Below are 23,084 nucleotides of genomic sequence, written 5' to 3'. Positions count from 1 at the left end.
AAATCTTTCTAAAAATTTTTTATCTTAACCCAAATAAGTACTAACATTTAAAACCATATTTTTTTATGTTTTATTTACATAAGTTTATCTAATTATATGGCTTTTATGTAAAACTAACCTTTTTTTTCATGACCCAAACATGTCTAAAACATTATAATAGTTTAAAAATAAATTAATTACATTTTTTACATATGAAAGTATACAGGAAAAAGTGTTACACCAACACTTGTTTTAAAAAGTATCTATATACCATCTATAATCTATGTTTATCTTACTAAAAAAATTTATCTACAGTGGGAGGCCAATTTATTAGTTAAGTGTAACTATAATATAAACCATTATTAGCTCTTTGTTATGCTAAATTTTTATACAATTATTAGTGTTACTAGCTTAAATGAATATTTTTCTTTAAAATAAAACACATCTAAACACTATTACTATTTTCAAGCATTTATTTAAGAAAACTTATAATACAAAATGTTTTTTTAGTGTCTGTTTGGGTCACCTTTTGTATCAATTACTGCTTTTATCCTGCTTGGCATACTTTGGATAAAATTCTTTACATTTGCTTTCAATTCCTGATCATTTTGCTAGGCATTATTTAGTGCCTCTATGATATTTTTCATGTTGGTTATCGTTTTGCACCCAATTATCTGCTTTAAAAGTTCCCAGGAGTTCTCTGTTGGGTTTAAGCTAGGAGAATTGCCAGGCTGTGGTAAAACAGTAACATTTTTTGACTTATATATCTTTATTTTTTATTTATTTATTTGACTTATATTTCTTTATTTTATCCTTTTTGACTTATATATTAAATATCCTGTCACTGATTTAACTTTATGGCATTGGGCAGAATCATGCCTAAAGGTGCATTTGGATGGACCAAGAAACCAATTATGTAACTGCGGAACTAATTTGGGAGCTAATACTTTTTTATGTTTTTCCTGGTTCATCATCCTTTCAACTATACAAAGAAGGCCACTGCCCTTACCACTTATGAATGACCACACCATTACTTTTAGATGGTGTTTTAATGTCTCTATAACACAGTCTGGGTTATATTTTTCTTCTTTCTTTTTATCTAACAAAAGAAAACTTATCAATTAATATTTCAAGTTGGGACTCATCTGAGAAACACCTGAAAACAAATAATAATAATAATGTAAATACTCATATTAATGTTTCATTCAGTGATGCTGTTGCAATAAACAATTAAATAAGTATTTACTTACATTTTCCCAATATTCAGCAATATTTTTAAAGATTCTATTAACTTTTTTAAATCTTAGATTATCGTATCTTGCTCACACTTGTAAGTGTTGAAATTAACCTCCTAACTGCAAAATAGCCATTTGAATTACTGGATAGGAGGGCTACCACCCTAACTACCGGAGGATTACCTCCTGTCAGTGAATTTAGATTGTTATTATTATTAGTTTTGCTTATTAATACAATAAAACAGAATTTGTTAATGCGTTTTTTTCCGACTTAATGCGTTTGTTTCCGTATGTATGTATATAATGAATGTTTATCTTACTAAAAAAAATGACCACAAGCTGACCAAAAAAAATACAAAATGGAAATTAGGATTAAATTTTGAAAAATGTAAAACTATGCACTTTGGTTCAAACAATTAAGAATATTCTTATTTTATGACTAATAACAATTCCAAAGTGGGCGGAGGACCTAAACTTCATTAAGTAATTTTGGCTTCTCCTGTAAGTTTGGCTTTGTAAGTAGATAAATCTTTACAACAAAAAAAAGTCTGTAAATTTTTCGTTGTTGAACTGATGAACATTTTTTATGCTTTTTCGAAGCTGCGTGTTGAATAATATCACATTTGCCTTTATTCACATTTTTATTAGTTTTTGAAAAGTTTTATACCTATTTATATGTAGTATTTAAAATAACTTGCCTTATGTGCCAAAAGTTCAAGGTTTATTGCTAACTTTTACTCTTGATTAGAATATTAAAAAAGTAAATGATAAATTTTATCCGTATATCCAAATATGACCAATACATATGTCTACTAAGGTTACTAAACAAATTTTTTACACAATTTTTTTACATTTCTAAGTTGAAAGTTTTATTACCTAATCACCTTATGAGGCATAGTGGAGTGATTTGTGATTTTATTTTAACAGCCTAAACTTTAAAAGTATGGATCAATATGGTTTTACCTAAATAAACTTTTTTTTCAAATCTTCTTGTAACATGAGATCTAAGTGTGATTAATAATTAGGAAAGGCTATCAACAGATTTAGCAGGTTTTGCATAAACATTCAGAACCGTTCCACACAAATAAATGGTTGCTAAACTAATGGTTTTATCAAAAAGTTTTTTAAGAGTCTTTATACACAAATATTGTATGTTAAATAAAACTACTTCTGTTCAATTGTAAGCAGTGTGTGGTTTTTTGTTAAACAGCATTAGCGTAACAAGTAGAATAGGTCAACAGTTTTTAATAGACTAGCTATATATATGTATATATATAAACTAGTAAAAACACTGATCTAACTTTTATCTTCAACAGCATGTTTCACCATCAGTAGGCCTGCTGATAGCGAAACATGCTGTTGAAGTTAAAAGGTTTTTACTAATTTAATAAAACATGCTGTTGAAGTTAAAGGTTTTTACTAATTTATTATTGCTTTGTTCTTTAAGAATATTTAGCACTTTATTTGTAGAATACACTGACATAATTTAAATATATAAATATACATATATACGCACACATGCAAACACCACACACACGCAAACACACATATATACATAAAATATATATATATATATTTCTTTATTTAGATTTTCTTGTTGAAAAAGGTCTCCCACATACTATATCCGAAGAACTTTTCTTCAAATTCAACTCTCGTACCTTAAGGCCAATCTCTTCTGTTTTAATTTATAAGTTAACCTCATTTTAGACATTTAAATCACTACAGCTTCTGTTGCTAAAGTCGTGTCTCCATTAAAGTCTTTTACGGCTTGTGGTCCAGACAATATTCCTGTCATAGTCTTACAAAATTGTTCTCCAGAACTCTTTTCAATTTCCTTTTATTAATATTATAAGTTCTTGGCTGCGTCTTGTTTTCCTGCCTGCTGGAAAATGGCATCTGTTATTCATATTTCAAAAACTCCAGCTCTTTGCTGATCATTCAACATTATACTCCTGTCTTGATAAAAAGCCTTCTCTTTTTGATCGCTTAGAACAGTTAGCAGGCCTTGTTAAGAAGTGTTACGCAGCTCGCATTTTGCTTGCGAAAAAGCGATTAGCCTCTGAGTTCAGCAGTTTTGCGTTCTGCAAAAACTTTATCTTTTAGAATATTTAAAATATCTTTTGACATCCATTTATGTGACGTTTATTTAGGAGAAATAAAGTTGCAAGTAAAAGCATTTAACCGCAATTGTAAACTAATTGTAAACTAATTGTAAACTGTTTAAGAAACAAAATTTCTATTAGTTTACAATTGCGGTTAAATGCTTTTACTTGCAACTTTATTTCTTCTAAATAAAGAAGTTTGTTTAATAATTTTTTTATTGTTCTTAGTTAAAGAAAATAAAGTGTTTTAAGTTTTTTCTTAAGGAATTAAATATATAAATTCCTTTTAAATATAAAAATTATTTGTTGTCATTATAGTTTAAAAAATGCACGATTTATTTTGATGTAAATATTTTATTGATAAGATTTTATATATAAGTTTATTGTCAATTCAATAATGTAAAGTTTTAATGACGTTCGTTTAATTTATGAAAATAAACTATGATCACAAATATGATATTAGTAACTGATGAAACTTGTATTGTATAAAAAAACTATTAAAAAGAGTTCACAAGATAAATAAGAAAAAATTTATCAACAGTTAATGAAATAACCAAAACCAACTGTTGAATTATAAGAAAATTAACAAATATTATGTTACGTTTTATGAAAAAATTATTTTTATCAAAATAAAATTTAGTTCATATTTATAAAAAATGAAAAAAATGAGTTTTCAAATTATGAACTAAGATTTTATTTGTAACTTTTGTTATAGTGAGAAAAAAAAACTGTTTGTATGATTTTTAATGCGTTAATAAAATAAATTTAATTAATATGCAGTACTTAAAAGTGTGCTAGTGATGCAATGTAATTTCTAACAATGCAAAATGTAATTGCTGAGTTGAGTTACTTTGAAATGCATTACGTGTTTTCGTTACGCAGCGAAATCTCGTTACAAGGCCTGAGGTAGCCTATCTTGAATCTAATCTCACATATGAAACAGATTGGGGCTTACAGTGGCTTGTAAATTTTTAATACAGCAAAACCCAGTTATTTACTGCAAACAACTATCGCAGTACTGTGGACATTTCTATATTAATGGGTGGCAACCCTCTCGCTGAGTCCTCTTTTTTATTTATATATATATATATATATACATACAACCCTCGGAATTAGGAAAAATGAGGTCGGCAAAAATTTACCGACCTCAATTTTTTTGAGGTCAGCAATAATTATTTGATACAAAGGTCTAACCATGAAACATTAAAACGAGGTCTGCAAATTTTTGCCGATCTCAAATACTTTCAGGTCGGCATTGCCGAATGCCGACCCTAATTCCGAGGGTTGTATATACGTAACTATTATATGGATACATATATATACATGTATATATCAACTCTCAGAATTAGAAAAATCGAGGTTGACATTAATTATAATATATAAAATTAATGATATTATTTGAATAATAATTTTTGTAATGACGAAATAAGTTAAACAAAAGAATAACATGGTTTCTTTAATAAATGTATTTACTGCATTTACATGCATGTCTGAAATTGTTTTTTTTATAACGCGCAATTTACAACATAAATTAACATAACAAGTCAGCATAAATTAAAAAATATATATATATATGTTGTATTATATGTGTATATATATATATATTGTATTATATGTGTGTGTATATATATATATATATATATATATACATATATATATATATATATATATATATATATATATATATATATATATATATATATATATATATATATATATAGCCTTCCTGCAAAGAGCATGCGGTTGCATGCCTTTTTTGTGAACACCTAAAGTAATTTTTTCATTTAATTTGACAACGTTTTTATGTAGTAAGCGTTTTAAGAATTTGCGGCCAAATAAAGCTATAAAAAAGTAAAGAAAATAAAATAGCAAAAATCAAAGAAAAGAAACAAAGACTATACAAAATAGAAAATCTAAATCAAATAAGCTAAAAAAATGATATATTAAATAAAAAAATTTGTTATCAAAAAAATTATATACCTAAATACTTAACTGTTTTGTTTTCTTATATTTTAGGGTATTTCTTATTTTCCCCTACCAAAATTAAAACTAGTTGAAGAGAAATGTAGACAGGAATCTAACAAAAATAAAAATATTTTTTAATGTAAAATTTTTTCGCAAATTTTTTCAATCAGTATATTAAGGAATAACTTTATAATTTGTGCTAGAAACGCTAACAATTTTTGATTTTTTTCTTAATTTTCATGCTAAACTTAACTGTGTTTGTCGATGCACGGGAAAGCATAATAGCTAATTGCTATTTATTTGTAAAAAAAAAAAAAGTTTTTAACAAGTTTTTTATGTAAAAATATAAAAAGTCTTAAAATACTAATATTTAAAATACTAATATAATATTTAAAAATACTAATATTTAAATATAAAATATTTGGTTGTTTTCAATACCCTCCTTTTATTAGTCTGCACTTTTGTAGGATTACCCAAATTGTATATTTTAACCTGATAGCTTTTTTTCTGATGAACTATTGTTATTGAAAGCTCCCAAAGCTTGTTGGCTAGTACATTGTTACATTACTGAACTTTTTTAACAAAATATTTAGGAGCCTATTTAAAAAAATATTTTCGAGTTTTTAAAAACAGTTTTTTTAACAGAGCAATTTTCATTTTTAATATATCAAGTAATTTGTATTAACATTGGAAATTGCGCGTTATAAAAGAAACAATTTCAGACATGCATCAAATGCGGTAAATACATTTATTAAAGAAACCATGTTATTCTTTTATTTAACTTATTTCGTCATTACAAAAATTATTATTCAAATAATATATTTTGTAAATGAATAATTTATTTTCTTATTTTCCTACTAAATAAGTATTGAGAAATAAACATAAAGTATTGCAAAAACGCTTTTTTTAAAAAGCGATAAGGCATACCTAACGAATAAACATAAGGAAAAAAATTAAGCAGTTACTCAAAGTTTTAGCGTACATTGCAAATTAGTCAAACAAACAAGGCTTGCGATTGCACGCGATTCCTGGTAAGATTTGATATAAACATATATATTTTTTTTTTTTTAATTTTAATTCACCTCTCTAAGGCCATGAAGGCCACTACAGTTGAGGAGGCTATTTTAGTTGTGGTTACAACTTATCTCAGCTCTATACTCCCAAACAAGAACCTTGACAAACAAGGCCGCTGCATTTGTTTAAATTTTATCAAGTCTTTTTATGAAAATATATGAAAAGTTAACTCTTTACTTTTCTTCTTTGCGAAGAAAAGTAAAGAGTTAAGTCTTTTTTTTTAATTTGAAAAGTTTGAAATTACACTGAAAATGGCTCCATTCAAGCAAGTATTTATAAGAAAAAGCTTTTGTAGTTCAAACTAAATTAAATGAGTTCAGTCCTTTTATAATTAAAATTTTTTAAACTCTTTATAAAAAAAGCTTTTCTTTAAATTATTATTTATGTGTCTATTTATTATTTTTCCTTTGCTTGAGAGGTTAAGGCTATCGCTCTTGACATATCTAAAGCTTTTGATAAAGATTGGAATGCTGGTCTTCTCCATAAGTTTTCTTCTCATGGTGTATCAGGTAATATTTTTAAAATTATTTCATGCTTCCTTACCTATCTTAGTTTTTAGAGTGCTGTCCTCGATGGACAGCACTCTTCTCTTTATATCCTGTCACTTCAAGGATTCCTCAAGGTTCTATCCTTGGTCGTATACTTTTTTAATTTACATGAATGATCTTTCAGATATTTTCTTATCTAAAGGTGGCAATGTTCGCTGATGATAGTAACATTTATTCCTGTCTTGATAAGAAGCCAACACTCTCTGATTGCTTGGAGGAGGCATTTGAGCTTAAAAAAGATCTCACTTCCTCTTTTTATTATTATTTGTTATTATTATTTTTGCTTTGATTAAATTGTATTTAAAATACAATTTAATTGAATAAAATAAAAACGCAAGTATAAAAATATTATAAAGTTCTTTTGTTTAAAGAATAGTTAGTTTGTGACGGTTAAATTTTATATTTTATTTTAAATATGTTTTGAATCAAAAATATAAAACTAAAAATTAGCTTTTTAGAGACCACTGAAGCTTTTTTTCATTTTTTTAAACAAGTTTTTCAATGAAATTCTTATACTGGTCATTTAAACTTATTAAGTTTATTTAAAAATAATTAAAATGTGTCAAAACAATAAAAAAATATCTTTAAAAAAGAGCTTTAAAGGTATAAACCTTAAAAAAATAATAAAACCTAAAACTTGCTAACATAAACGTAATAAAGATTAAAGATTTTTTTGCTGTTTTCTCATTATTGTGCAATTAGGCAATACTTTTGATAGTGATGTTTTACTTTAAATTTGCTAGATACTCTTTGCTATTTTTTTTATGTAAGTAAAATAAGACATTAATAAGTTTTACTGTTTTTTGCTGCACTTTTTTTCTCCTATGTAAGCTGATTTTACATAGTTGTTAAAGCTGGCGCAGGTGATTGTCTGCCCTTCCTGCCAAAGGCTGTATATATATGTATAAATATAATTATATATTCATTTAGATTTGCATATATATGTATATTATAATATATTCTGGTATTATATTAAATCTTGTACTCTTTTTTAGAAACAACAAAATGGGTCAACTTTTTGCATATCTGAAAAAGGATGAAGCCACTGTTTTTAACCAAGTGTTTAAATTAAAGTTTAGTAATAGTGTTGGAGTAGATTGGAGAACTCTTGGACGTTGGTTAAATATTGAAGAAAACGATTTAGACATTATTGATAAAGATAATAGAAAAACTGACGAGAAAGCATATTCAATGTTAACTAAATGGTTGCAAATGAATGACAATCCAACACTTGAGGATTTAAAAACAGCTTCAAAAGAAATGAATAGGATGGATCTAGCAATAAAAGTAGACCAATTCTCAAGTAATAATTTTTAACATTTAATATAATGAGAAACAGATTTTTTTTTAAATTAAACTTGAGTTAATTTTTTCCATTATAAGTTTGTTTTTTGTTTATGTATCTCTTCTTTTTCTCTATGTGAATAGCATGTATAACAAAATATAAAAATTAAAATTATATTTAATTTGTAAATATTTTTAATATTCGATTTAAAATATAAGTAGAAAAATTCCAAAAACTTTAATCATTTTAAATTAGTTTAAAAAACTCTCTAATTATTTTAAAAATATAATAGAAATAATAGAAAATATAATATAATAAATAATAGAAAATATATAATAAATAACTTTAAGGGGATTTGATCTAATTACAAATTTAATAGAAAATTAGATCAAGTTATAACTAGTTCTAAAGGTTGAAAATGAGGTTTGAATTATTTAAATACTCTAAAGTTGAAAATTTTTCAAAAATTATCAGGTAAACTTACTGCTTGCGGAATGTTTACCTGATGATACTCTGAAACATAGGGTCATGAAGAAATATTACTTGAAAGATGTCGGTCAATAGTTGTTAATATGATTACTTGTTTGTTTCCTATTTAAGCACACATAAAGCAAGTATGAGTCAAATAGAAACTGAATTAATATTGGATATTCGTATATAGTTTTAACTGACGTGGCCATCAGATTTGCATTACGCATTTACATAACTCTTCTGTGTCGACATTTTTTTTGTAACTCTTTTTTTTTTTCACCCTGTCATTTAGTGAAGTATCAATTATTCTCCGTGGAAGAATTTTTTCCTAGCTATTTCCCATTTCTCTGAAATACCTATGAAAAAAATACTTTTATTTCTCAGTCTCTTTTAAAATAACGTAAAATAAATCGCATATTTTATTTTATAAATTTTATAAAAATATATAAATCATCTATTTTCATTTAACTTCTTCGTAGTTTCCAATCGACGTCGAAATCGAGTTATCAAATAATTGAGCCCTTACTCTTTGACGTGTTTTTTTTTGTTTTTTTTTAGCAATTTATTTAGTGAATTTATTTCGTAAAAGATTGTCTAAGGAGGCTTTCGATTGTAAATTCTAAATATCACCAAGTTCTTAAGATATACGGTTAATAAAAACTCTAAGCCTTTAAATCTGTGTATAACTAAGACACGTTTTCTTTTTATCTTCTTATACCAAAAAAATGATGATATTTATTTCAAATAATAACATGAATAAAGTATAATAATAATATGTATAAATTAAAGTATTTTTCTAACTTAAGTACATTATCAATTTTTTTTTACTTTCGATCAAGTAAAATGTATATTATATATGTTTATTATATGTTTTATAAATTATAAATATAACAACATTTATAGTTTATAATAAAATTTAATAACAAAAATTTTGTTCAAATTAAAAAAATTAGTAAATATTTTCTAATTTTTATTAAGGAATTATTTTGATTTAAAGTTTTGTGTAACTTTTTATATAGTTTTATAATTTAATATTAATGTGTTTATGTTTATAATATAATGTAAATAAAATGTATTTTATAATAATAAAAAACTGCATTTGATTTTTTATTTAATTATTGTTAAATGTTATTAAATGTATATATATAAAAAGAATAATATAATATATATAATATTACAATTTTGATTGTTGTTTTAATTATTGTTAGATTTTTGTATATAGTTATATTTAAAATTTAATTTTTCTTTAGATCTTTTATTGTTTAAAAAGCAAGAAATGGATATTTCATTTTCAAGAAATGAAATAAAGATTATAACAGAAGCAAGTTAAATTATAGCGTGGAACATTGCAAAAAGTCAACATCTTTACACCGATGCAGAGTTTGTAAAACAAAATCTATCTGATGTAATCTCAGTTTTAGATCCTAATAATAGCAAAATTCAAAGGTTAATTTCAAATATTTATGTTTCTCAACATACAACTGAAAGAAGAATATCTGAGATTAGTGTCGAAGTTGAACAGCATTTGTTAAATGACTTAAAAAATTGTGAAGCATTCAGTTTAGCATTGGATGAATCAACAGATATTGAAGATAAACCTCAAATGGCAGTATTTGTTAGATATGTAACATCAGATGTACTTGTGAAAGAAGAGTTGCTAGATTTAGTAGAGCTAAAAGACACAACTTGTGGAATTGATTTAAAGGAAGCCCTTGACACTGTTCTGGTGAAAGCCAATGCTCCTAAGAACAAGCTTGTTAGTATTGCTACAAATGGTGCAACAGCAATGGTTGGAAAACACATTGGGCTTATGGGTTTACTAAATAGTGATCCTACGTATCCAGAGTTTATCCCAGTTCATTGCGTGATTCATCTAGAACATTTAGCAGCAAAACATTTTAATTTTCCTGTTGTTTTTAAATCGGTGCTGGAGATTGTAAATTATATTCGATCTAATGCAAAAAATCACAGACAGTTTAAAAATTTCATTAGTGAATTGGTTCTTGCTGACAAACCAAGTGACTTGTTGTTTTACTGTGGTGTAAGGTGGCTTTTTAGTAGTGATGTTCTTTATTGGTTTGTAGAACTATTAGAACCAATTAAATGTTTTTTGCTTGAAAAGCAGAAGACATTTGAAATCTTTGACGATGTGAATTTTTTGCAAGATCTTTTATTTTTAACGGATGTAATGCAACATTTACAAAATCTGAATATTTTTCGCTTCAGGAAAAAGGAAAAAATATATGCAATCTTGCTCAGACTATATTAAGTTATCAAAAAAAAATTACTTTGTTTCAGAAAGATCTTACCTCTAAAACTTTTAATCATTTTCCTCAAATGAAGAAGATGATTCATAATACTAATCCTACAATTCAGTATGATGATCATAAGATTGAATCATACCGGGAAAAACTACAGATTTTATTCGAAGACTTACAAAACAGGTTTAAAGATTTGTATGTTCTTAAATCATCATTAGCATTTTTAGTAAACCCTTTTTTATTTGATATTATTAGTCATGGTTGTCCAATACCAGAAAATATACTTAAAGAAACATCTCAATTTGAAATAGAATTACTAGATCTCCAAGAAGATCAAAATCTTCAAATGCAGCATAAAACACTAGCTTTATTAGATTTTTGGAAAATGGTTCCTGAAGTTAAGTATCCTCAACTAAAAAGGATTAGTATAAAACTTATTTCAATTTTTGGATCAACATATACATGTAAATCTTTATTTTCGACTATGAAATCTGTTAAATCAAAGTATCATGCCAATCTAACTAGTGAACATTTGCTACAGTTGCTTAGAATATCAACTACAAGCTTAAAACCAGATTTTAAAAAACTTGCCAGTAGTGTTAAAAATCTTAGTGCCTAATAAATTAAAAGTAAATTATGCAAGTTAATATACATTAAGAACTTTCTAATGGTCTTTAACAAAAAAATAAACTGATGTTACAAAAAGAATTCTCTCTGTTATGTCTAATTTTTTTGCTGAATGATGTAAAGATATTTTTCAATTGTTAAAGTAAAAGTAATTTTGAAGTAAAATTGAAATTTTTTTTTTATTGTGTAGTCGTTTATTTATTTGATATTTTGGAGTTTTTAGTAACTTATGCTATTAAGTGGTAATAATTCAATACGAATAAAAGCAAGTTTAATTCAAATACATTAAAATAATTTTTTTTTTTCAAAGAAACCATTTTATCTTTAAATTTTTATATCTTGTTTACAATTCTTTTTATAAGGAAATTTGTGGTTGTTGTAATTGTGTTAATTCAAAAAAAAAAAGAATGATTTACAGATGCTTTCTCAATTTTTTCTACAAATGGATTTCTAGTATGAATAAAAAGGAATCAGATTTTATGTAGCCAAGTTTACATTTAAAGAATAGCGTTTATTTTTTTTTATTGTAAAAAAACTAAATACTAATTATAAATTGTGTACGTCCCAATTTTATTTATAAAAGTACGATTTCCATTTAAAAAATCAAAAGATTGATGTATAAAAAGTCTAAATTTACCTTGACCAATTTTTTTTTTTTTTTAAAGAAGAAGTTGGCATAGCAACATATTTATTGCGGCTCTTTGGCACGTCATTAGTTATATGCGGCTCTCGCGTCTAAAATTGGCATAGCTCATTAAATATAAACGTGTATGTATTCACATTTTACTACCTTTAGCAGAAAAAACATCCTCATCCACTCTTTACACGGACCGTCCGGCGTCGCACAGTGACTCAAAACAACAAAAGAAATGGTAATAAACCCCTCGCAACTTTTCTCTAAATTAAGTGCCCTTTTTTAAATAATATTAAATTGCAATAATTTTTCATTTCAAAAGTATATATAATTTTTTAATAAAGCTTTTATTTTGTATTTTATAGTTAAAAAGAAGTGAAAAAATTTGTTATTAATTTCAAAAAAATGTGAGATAATTAACTAAAAAAGAGCAGTTTTAAATTAAATAAAAGTGTATATTTATTATGAAGTTAATCTTTTGGCTCTATATATTTTAAATTTACTAAAAAGAAAAAAAGTCTGATTTTTTTATTTAGTTTTTATTTTTTTTATTTAAGTTTTTATTTAAGTTAAGGACTTTTTGAAAAAATAGACAGCAAGTAATTGCATTTTTTTGGTTTATATATCAGCTACAAAAATGTTCCAAAGAGTTCCAAAAATGTATATATTTTTTCCTAGTTAATTAACATTTAAAATATAAAGGGATTACTGCGGTATCCTACGGTTATTGAAAGTTATAAAAGAAATACCTTGTTTTCCGCCATTTTTGAAAGTGTTTTGTTATAATCAAAACAAATGAAAATGGCGGGAAACTTAAATTTTAATTTTTTACTAGTATTATTTGCTCTAATATAGTTTTAAAAAACGTGCTTTTGTCGTTATATACTATTTAAAAGTTTGTTAAAATATTTATTGACAATTTTAAAAAACGATTTATTAATCGATAAGTACAGCATGTTTGAAAAAGCTTAACTGAACAACTTTATTATTTCCTTTAATATAAAGTTAACTTAGTAATATAGTGTTTTTACACGATGTAACAATGTGACAATTGTTAAAGCCATAACAAAATAAAATTTTAAACAGAGTAAAGTAAAATAATATATAATGTAATTTAAAATGTTTCTGATATATTAGTTTTATTATATTGATGGTTCCTTAAAACAATGGCAATGAAAAGATTAGATTTTATCCTAATTATACGTGAATTAGGAATGGATAAATTAAGATTACGGAAGGATTTACTTAATGAAATAAAAAATACTGAAGAAATTCGCAAAGAAAACTCAAATAAAGTAAATGTTGCTTTAGTTATATTTATTTCAAAGGTGAAGAAAAAACTAAAACAATTTGGACGAAATTATGATACATTTATACAAAAAGAAAATCGTTGGCTCCAAAAAAATCTTATGAACAATAAAAATAGCCATTTTGGTTCTGGAAGGCCTCATAAACAATGGAGTGTTCTTGGAGAACGAAGCAAAAGAAAAAAAAAAGAAAAGATCTAGCCACTGAACATCATCAAAAAGTGCAAATGCTGCTGGAGAAAAAAAAAAGCCTTCTTTATAAAAATAATATTTCTAATGTTTTAAAGATAGAAAAAGTTGATGAAACTTTGGATAAAACCTTTCCCATTAATATGAGTGAAGAGGAAGCTCTTGCGTTAAAAATGAACACTGATCTCAGCAATAGACAATATCCAATGATCAAAAACTCAGCTCTTGTACACAATATGCGTATTTATCCTACCTTGCACGATATTTTCAAGGAAAAATTGAAATGCTATCCTGAGAATATACACTTTTCTGAAATTTCTGCACAGTGCACTCTTCAAAGCATGTTAGATCACACTGTGAGTAGAATAACTGAAATGATTGATGTGCCTAATTGTGGTCAAGGTAACAAAATATTTGGAGTTTTAAATGGAAAGATTGGTTTTGATGGAGCATCAAACCAAAGTATTTATAAACAGAAATACGAGACAAGCAACACAAGTATAGAACTTAAAAGTGAAGAAAATCTTTTTAGTACAGCTTTTGTGTCTCTATTGCTCAAAGTAGAAAATGGCGAAATTTGGAAAAATGGAAAACCTTCAAGTTATCACTTCTGTAGACCTCTTCATCTACAATATAAAAAGGAGAGTCCAAGTTTATCAAGAGCAGAAGAATCAGGTCTAAAAAATCAAATAAATACCTTAAAGACGTTTCGCAAAGTTTTTGATAATGCAAAAAGAAAGGTGACCTTTAATATCAGCTATAGAGTTGATTTTACAAAGTTTGATAATAAAGTAGTTAACGCACTTACAGAGACAAAATCCACTCAACCCTGCAATGCATGCGATGCTAAACCCAACGATATGAACAATATTGGTTTATTAAAAGCAAAAACTGAGAATGAGTCAACCTTGGGGCTCGGAATTTCAACTCTGCATTGCTGGATAAAATGCTTGGAATTTATTCTCCATTTGAGTTATAAAATTGAAATTAAAAAATATAAGCCAAAAACAATTGAGGAAAAATTATCTGTAGACTTAAAAAAAAAAGAGATTCAGGTACTCTTCAGAGAATCGTTAAGCCTATATGTTGACATGCCTAAAACTGGGTCTGGAAATGCCAATGACGGCAATACTGCCAGAAGAGCATTTAAAAATAGTGAAGTTTTTTCTGAAATTTTTTTTTTTAATTATTATTATTCAGTGATCTAATACAAATACAATAATCTATTCATAATTTGATGAGGTAAATAAGAGGTGATACACCAGGCCCCTCTATGCTGACGAACATGGAGATACAGACGCTACAGACAAAGCAGCAATTGTATCTATAAAGTTACTTTCTTATGTTGTTTTTGAAAACGTTGATGGATTGAGAATTCACTGCTTCTTGCGAAAGCGCATTCCATGGGGCGACAAATTTATTTGAAAAAAAGTTATATCGCAGTTTTTTACCATCTGACGTTCTAGTTTATGGTTATGGCTTTTTAGAATATACTTATCTTTACTTTTTGAAATTTTTTGCGGGACGACAAAACTAACAAGCTCGAGTTTAGGAGTGATTTTGAATTGCTCGATAAGATCTGCATTTTTGCGGTGTTCTTCAAGAGTTGTTAAACCGAGCCGTTGGTATGTCTGATTTTAAATGCGGTGACCAGGCTTGTACAGCAAACTCAAGATGGGGGCGAATGTAAGTGAGATACAGAGTGTGCCATAAATAAAAACTGCGACTGCGAAATGATTTTTTGAGTCGCTCTAGCATTCTATTTGTTACTGATTCGGCTGACTCTATTTGCGGTGTAACGTTAAGGTCATTCGAGACCATCATACCAAGGTATCTTTCGACTGCGGTTTCTTCGAGAGGACGACGGGTGCCGTCGACGTTAGACATTGAGTATTTGTACGTTGACTTGTTACATCCGCGCCCAACATGCATTACTTTGCATTTCTCAACGTTGAAATGCAAGAGCCAAATATGTGACCATTTACTAAAGTTGATTGTGATATAATTGAAAGATTGCATAATATTCTCATAACCATATCTTGTGGATATCCTATTAATATCAATAAATTAGATTTATACTGCACTGAAACAGCTAAACGTATAGTGAGTTTGTACGACTGGTATGTTATGCCTCCTACTGTACATAAACTGCTACTGCATAGTTCTTCTATATCACATAAATTACCTTTGCCAATTGGGGTATAATCGGAAGATGCATTGGAGAGTTTAAATAAACAGATAAGAAATTCTAGACTAAAGCACACGGCAAAAATATCAAGGTTAAGCACAATGATGAATCAGATGCACTACCTTCTAGTAAGATCAGATCCAAAAGTATCAAGCATATCTTTTAGAAAACATAAGAGCTATCGAGGAAAACCCTTACCAGACGAAGTTATTAAATTAATTGTAATGTAAAAAGTAAAATAAATGTAACAAAATATAGTTTTATTATATTATATTTTCTCTATCTATCAACATCCTTTAAAAACCTTTTTTTTCAAATATCAAGTAGAGTAATATATCAAGATAAAGTGTTTGTCTTGAAGATTCTAAAACTTAAAAAAAAAAATTTTTGTACGAGTGTAGTGCGCGCACACGCGTTGAAGCTGCGCGTTAAAAAACAATTTATCAGCAAATTTGAAATCTTTGACCCAAAAAATATTATTTTTATATATAACATTTTTTATTTACAATTTAAATCAAATTTTATTTAATTTTTGCCGTTTTTTGATCGTCCTGAGTCACTGTGCGTCGTAAAATACGTCAATAGTTCCTGATGGAACTCGCTTATACAAGTAACGGAGAGATTTGCTCACAGTCTAATGTAAGGTAAAGTTTTTATTTTATTTTACACTTCAGCATATTCCTAATTAGTAAATTTTTCAAAAACAGTCTCATAATTTTTCTTGAGTTTTTTATTACTTCAGAATTGCTTGCATCTTCTTATAGAAAAAATACTAATAATAAGTAATATTTATTAAGCAAAAAATTTTCCACAGTAGATATTATTTATTAATTAACTATTTCTTTATTTCAAATACATTTTCTAAACTTTTTCTTTACTTTAAAAGCAAAGGTCTTGTTGAGTAGACCTATGTTTTTTGGTGTTTGTGTGTTTATATAATGTGAGTTTTTTAAGAGATATTTTGTATTTAAATTGGTAAACCTCTGTTTTATATATTTATGTTTTCTATTTTATTTGTTGGTAGAGTTATAAAGATAAATTGCAGATATAAGGATAATACAAGCGGAACCTTGAGGTATTTTACATCTGGTTTTCTCTTATATTTTATATTTTCTTATATTTTATAAATGTTATATTTTCTTATATTTTATATTTCTTAGTTTTGTATATATTTAAATACGGCTGTCTACCATCGAGGAAGTTTATTAAATTACTACACAAAATTCCAAAACTGACAGTCAACAAACAAAAATACTTTGACAGTAATTTATTTATCAAGTTGTTCAGGATCTTTTTCTGAAAAAGATGATATAAAATTTTAATCCAAAAAAAAAAAATGGTTTTCGGTCGCGTAATATTTAAAATTGGACTTAAAATTTTCGGAATGAAATTTGTTGGATCTTTTTTAAAAATTTTCTATTTTCGGTAAAATGTTCCGAATTCAAAACAAAAACGGTGAGCTATTAGGTTGAATGAATTACGCTTTTTATTCGTTCGGTAAGTAGGGTTGTTATTAACTATTTATGTCTAAACTAACCAATGAATTTTTTGTTCAAATTTTTAATCGAATATTAAGCTATTACATTTGGTTTTACACATAAAGGAGAACCAAGCTAAATGATAAATGCAGTCTCTCTTGGATATGATGGAACAAAATTATTTATAAATGGGAAGCGAATGAAGTCTGTTGATACGAATTTAAATTTTAAATGAGTTCAAAATTAAGTTTTCTTTCAAAACACTTACAACCTTTATAACGGGTATGAAAACACAAACTGGCTAAAATGTTAAGCTAAGCAAAATCTTTAATAAATAAAACGAAAACAAAAGCAATCCTTAACAAATATAGAGCGGGCTTAGCAATTTCTTTGCAATTGGATCTGAACTAAAGTTTATGAGTAAATATGGAAGAAGCGCCACAAGCTAAATGCAGGCTTTGCTTTCTGAGCAAGCTAAACATACAGAAGAAGTTTTTATTTTGAAAGAAGAAAAAATGAAAATAAAAAAAAAATTAACCAATAAAACATGAAAAAATAAAATAAAAAAACTTATTCTCTTGATTTTAATGATATTAAATAAAAAAAAAAGGAAAAAATTTTACTTATGCTTTTATTGGAGTAGTAGGAATTGCAGTAATATTATTTTTTATGCATAATTAATTGAACAGTTGTTAAACAGAGTGAGCTGGCAACTAAAACCGTTAGACTGCTATACCCAGCTACAAAAAATATATATATTACCCTTTAAAAGATTGCTGGAGTGTTTTTATCTTATTTTTATCAAAGGTATCTTTCCATGAGACTGCGGCCGTCTCATAGAAAGATACCTTGAAATGTTTCTGAGTGGTTATCGGCTTCCGTTACTTGGATCTCCTGGTCGACTAACCGTAAAAATGTTCGAATTATTTTTAAGCGTGGTAAACTATTCAAATAAAAGATCGCCATTACAGAAGGCCAAAGAAAATAATTCGTGGAAAGGTAATCCAGTTTCAGCGGCCGAAGTATTCAGCATGTTGTTGCATTTCCTGTTGTTATTGATTTTTTGATTAAAACTGAGTAAAGCTATAATAACTCACCATCCAACACCGTCTCCAGCAAGCTCGATGTTGACAGGAGTTTCAATGTCTGTCTCTACAAGACTGACACAATCAAGTCTTATTAAAATGACAGTTTTATTAAAACTTGCTACATCTATAGATAAATGTTTAGAAACTTTTTTACAAGGTACACTCTTTTTCTGAATTTGTTACTGAGCTCATGAGCCCTCAAAACATTTAAAAAAGCTGTTTGAAATTGCATAGTCAGAGTTGTGTTTGGTACAGGCTGAAGCAGAACATCTTCTAACGAAGGAGTCGTAGCTCGTTAATCTTCGCCAGTTTTGGATATAATCGAACTTCACGTTTACCGATAGTAATATTTATTACTGGTTGTTATTATTTAATTCACAGCGACATCCATTCCAGATAATAAAACTTAAATAGCTTGGAAAACAATAATAGCTATTCCGTCCTAACCAGTAAATTTAAATGATCAAATTAATTTCTTGCATAGGCTAGAAAGGAAACCAGTTTAAAATTTAGAGGCTGAGCAGTTGTTAAACCTAACCCGGCGGATACAGTAATTGAACCCGTCATTTCAAAAAGGGCACAAGTCCATTTACTAAAACTTTTCAAAATCAACAAAAATATGATTTTTATTAAAATAATGTCTAGGCTGCTAAAGAAATTAAACATAATAGTAGATAAGTAAAGAACGTATATTACTTATGTATTTTTTAATTTTTTTATAAAAAAAACATAAGTCATACAGAAACTTTTAATTCAAACTTGTAAACTAACTGTTAAAAGTTTTGGACTTATGTTCTTTTCGAAATGACAGGTTCAATTGTAGTGTCTAACAATTTTCGACGTTTTTCTTATAATATTGCCGCTGATATATAATGTGATTAGATATATTTAAAAATCATTTAAATATATCTAATCACATTCCGCTGTATATAATGCGCCAGGAATAGTTCTACTACCTATTTAGTATATAAATTTGTGTAAAGCTATTTTAGTGTTTGCCTATATCGTTATCGGTACCGTTAATGTAATTGCCATAGTGCAAGTAATATTGATTTGGTGAGCTTTACAAGTTTATTTCACTTTTTTTAAAGCTGTTTCACTTTAAGCCTAATATTTTATAGATAAAACTACAATGACTATGTTTATCCCCCCCCCCCCCAGCACCTAAAAGCGCGTTAGCTTCCAAGCTTTCAGAATTTGTTGTATCAGAATTTTTTTGCTCAGGATCTTCTTTGGCTTACTTTTATGTTAGCTCGTTAGTAATGTCAGGTAATTGAAAGTCAGTTTGATTTATTATAAAAAGAAGTTTTTTTCGCCATTCTTTGATAATTAAAGCAATTTTTACATTTTTGCCTTAAAATTTGCATTATAGTATAACATAAATAAAAATAATACCATGCCTAAAAAATGTGTCAGTCGAAAAAACATATCTATGTTTACTCTACACACTTCGAATGCTAAGCTTATATCAAAATTAGGAGTCCAAATAAAGCCGTTTGGATAAATATCTTCCCAACTTTAAGGTTCGTGTGGATCAGTAACAAGTAAAAATACAGTTTTTGTAAACAACTTTATAACTAAACAAATCGCAAACGTATTTTATTGAGTTTTGTATATTTTCAATTGTTATTAGGCACCTTGAAAAACCATCCGTAAAAGTTAATTTGTTATCAACCTTTACATGATCAATAGTAAGAAGAAAGTTTGGAAGCTCTGCTTCAAATTTATAAATAAAATTTGAATTAAACAATTTATATGGGTACCAAAGTTTGTCAGCGTAGTGAAAACTGCAGTCACTTCCAGCCGCCAAAGTCGAGATCAAAACTAGCCGCCTCGCCTCCTTTTCATTAGATATTCTAAATCTTTTTGACCAAATATATTTTAACAGAATTAAAAACGGAAGGTGGTACACAGTGGGCCTGTGGCTGGACAAAAGTATAAAAACCAAAATCTGAATTTTGATGTCTAAATGCTTTCAAACCATTATAAAGATATTATAAAACAATTTAAAACCGTTTATATACACTTAAAGTTTTAAAGTAGACGCGAATGTGAATTAGAAAAAAAAAATTATAAAAAGAAAAATGTTTAAAAAATCGACGGAAATAAATAACAATTACATAAAGTATTGGGCTTTTTAAAATATTATATTATAAGTCTATATATCATCTAGATTTTAAAAATTGTTAGAATTAAATAGGTAAGTAATTAACATATATATATGGCAATTTTAAATATGCCTAATATTTTATATTTTAAAGTCTAACTTTTGCTTTTAATTGACTTTTAATTTTTTTTATTGCTACATTTTGCTTTTACACTCACATATCTTGAAGCTTACATATGTTTGCTTTAATAATTTCATAAATCTGGTTGCCACTAAGTGCCAATTTGGTTTTCTTTTACGTTTGAACTCCGTTACCAAACAAAAAATGTGTAATTGCGCTCAAAAATTTTTATTTGCTCAAAATTTAAAAAAACACGGAAAACAAACAAAAGAATCATATTTCGCGTATTTTAAAGCATGACATTAAGTCAAGGAAAAATTTCTTTATCAATTTTATAAATTTTTGACTTGAATCAGCCAATAACCAATAATCAAGTGAAATACTCATTGTAAATTATTTACTTTGTTTTTTTTTTCTGAGTTTAAAAAGGCTTTCGACACCATTTTCAATTTTCCGAAAAATTTAGTCAAGTTCTAACATCTAATATCTAGAGAACCAATTTGTATTTTTTGAGAAAATTGTGGAATCGAGCTTATAGTATAAATATTAAAAAAATAGCAATTTTGAATTGGGTCACTTTTTAGCTTTGTCTGATTCTTACAGAAAGTTGCTTTTAAATAAACAGAAAAGCCAGGAGTGCAAAAAATAACTCAGTTTTATTATCTTACTGTTCAAATATCTTTTCTTTCTTTTTCCATATACGAGTTTATTTTTTTCCATATACGGTTGTTCTAATTACGTCATTTGGCTGGAAAAACCTTTTTTTAAAATGCTTTTAAATGTTTTTTTGTTTAACGTATTAGAAAAAAAAAAAGGAAGCTTTGATGATGCCACAATTTACCTTGAGAATGCCTAATTTTTTCAACCTTTTTTTCAATTTTTGTTTTCTATCCAAGTCAGTACAAATAATTTAGTATTCAATGGACAAACAAATAAAATTCACTGCGTTTGTAAAATTGTCGAATAAAAATTAACAATCTAAAACAAAGATAAATTAGAAACAAAAAACTTCGCACGTAAGTTTTGCTCTATCAATGTATACAAAGGTTGACAGAGATTACATGTTAATATCTATGGTTTAAAACTGTTACCAGTGGAAACATTTTAAATAAATTTAACACTTTGAAACATTAAAGATAAAACAATGTTTAACAGAACTGCCAAGTGCTAAATAAAACTACGATCTCGGAAAAAATTTCATTTTTAATTACATTTTTGAAAAGCTAATCCTCATAAATATTACATTAAACTAATAAATGGTTTAAAGTTATTACCACAAATTATATCATGTTAATTAAATCTTTAAAATTAAATAGTTTTAAAGGTGGCATTTTATTTGTTTACTACTGAAATTTAATATCTTTAATAGGACGATACTTTTTTGTCTAGTACTGAAATATTGATAATTTCCTGAGACTAAATATCTTTAACAGGATGATATTTTATTTGTTTACTAATAAAATATTGATGTTTTCCTGAATCTAAATATCTTCAATAAGACAATGCTTTGATTGTTTACTAATGAAATATTGTTGTATTCCCGAAACTAAATATCTTCAATTACATGATGCTTTATTTGTTTATCTAATGAAATATTGATAATTTCCTGAAACTAAATATCTTCAATAAGATGATGCTTTATTTGTTTATCTAATGAAATATTGATGTTTTCCTGAAACTAAATATCTTTAACAAGTAATATACTGCCCTTATGAGATTCAGTTCTTCAAAAATGTTGACAAATTTTTCAAATGTTGACAAAATTTATTCAGTAATTGTACTCTTATTTAGCACTTGGCAGTTCTTTAAAGCAGTAACTTAGTAATACATGAAGAATATTATTTTATTGGTATCATTTTAACTTCGTAAAACCTCGTTTAATTCAATTACTATTTAAAAGTTAATCAAAGATGCTGAATTGAAGAAACTACCCATATTACCCCTCCACTAGAAGAAATTAAAGAAATTGCTTAAATTAGTATAGGCATTTAACACTCACGTAAACTTATGTATTAAAGTGTGTATACATTTTATATACAGTGGTTTTTTTACATATATGTTAGGAAATAATTAAAAGTAAAAATAAAATAAAAGTGCTAACACTATGTTTAATACATAATTTGCTAGAGGAAGTGAAACTCTATTATAGAGTACCTTTATTTTTTTTACAGGATGTTTATTACTCAATCTATACCAATTAACACAAAAAAGTTAATTGATAGGCTTGCTTTTATTATATTCATAAATTTAGACGCACAATCAAAAAATTCTTAAATCTTGTTAACTAATAGTTAATTAGTAGTTTTTTTCCCATATTTCTCATCAATAGGCCTAAATTAATTAATTTTGTCGAAAAACCTTATATAAATTTGACTTACCTGGATTAAGTTAATCATTATTTAATAAATAAACAAAAGTTAAGTTA

At 26.8% G+C, this 23,084-nt stretch overlaps 2 protein-coding genes across 2 annotated transcripts; both read left to right on the top strand.

The window, feature by feature from the left end:
- Positions 1-7,868: 7,868 nt before the first annotated feature.
- On the top strand, positions 7,869-11,713 carry LOC136075151 (uncharacterized). The gene is made up of 2 exons (XM_065787501.1): positions 7,869-8,206; positions 9,910-11,713. Exons 1-2 carry the CDS (start codon positions 7,909-7,911, stop codon positions 9,987-9,989), a joined length of 378 nt encoding a protein of 125 aa, XP_065643573.1. The 5' UTR covers positions 7,869-7,908; the 3' UTR covers positions 9,990-11,713.
- LOC136074165 (general transcription factor II-I repeat domain-containing protein 2-like) lies at positions 10,033-11,539 on the top strand. Its single transcript, XM_065786470.1, has 3 exons — positions 10,033-10,039; positions 10,081-10,844; positions 10,958-11,539. The coding sequence occupies exons 1-3, from the start codon at positions 10,033-10,035 to the stop codon at positions 11,537-11,539; spliced, it is 1,353 nt and encodes a 450-aa protein (XP_065642542.1).
- Positions 11,714-23,084: the final 11,371 nt, after the last annotated feature.

Source organism: Hydra vulgaris, chromosome 01 (genome assembly GCF_038396675.1).
Source record: "Hydra vulgaris chromosome 01, alternate assembly HydraT2T_AEP".
NCBI lineage: Eukaryota > Metazoa > Cnidaria > Hydrozoa > Anthoathecata > Hydridae > Hydra > Hydra vulgaris.
The sequence above is the reverse complement of the archived record's forward strand: the minus strand, read 5'-3'. Positions and strand labels throughout refer to the sequence as shown.

Excerpts from the sequence above, each read along its gene's own strand:
- LOC136075151 (XM_065787501.1), top strand. The coding sequence starts at position 7,909 with ATGGGTCAACTTTTTGCATATCTGAAAAAGGATGAAGCCACTGTTTTT. Across the intron at positions 8,207-9,909 it reads AAAAGTAGACCAATTCTCAA|ATCTTTTATTGTTTAAAAAG; the intron begins GTAATAATTTTT and ends ATTTTTCTTTAG.
- LOC136074165 (XM_065786470.1), top strand. Across the intron at positions 10,845-10,957 it reads ATCTTTTATTTTTAACGGAT|AAAGATCTTACCTCTAAAAC; the intron begins GTAATGCAACAT and ends ACTTTGTTTCAG.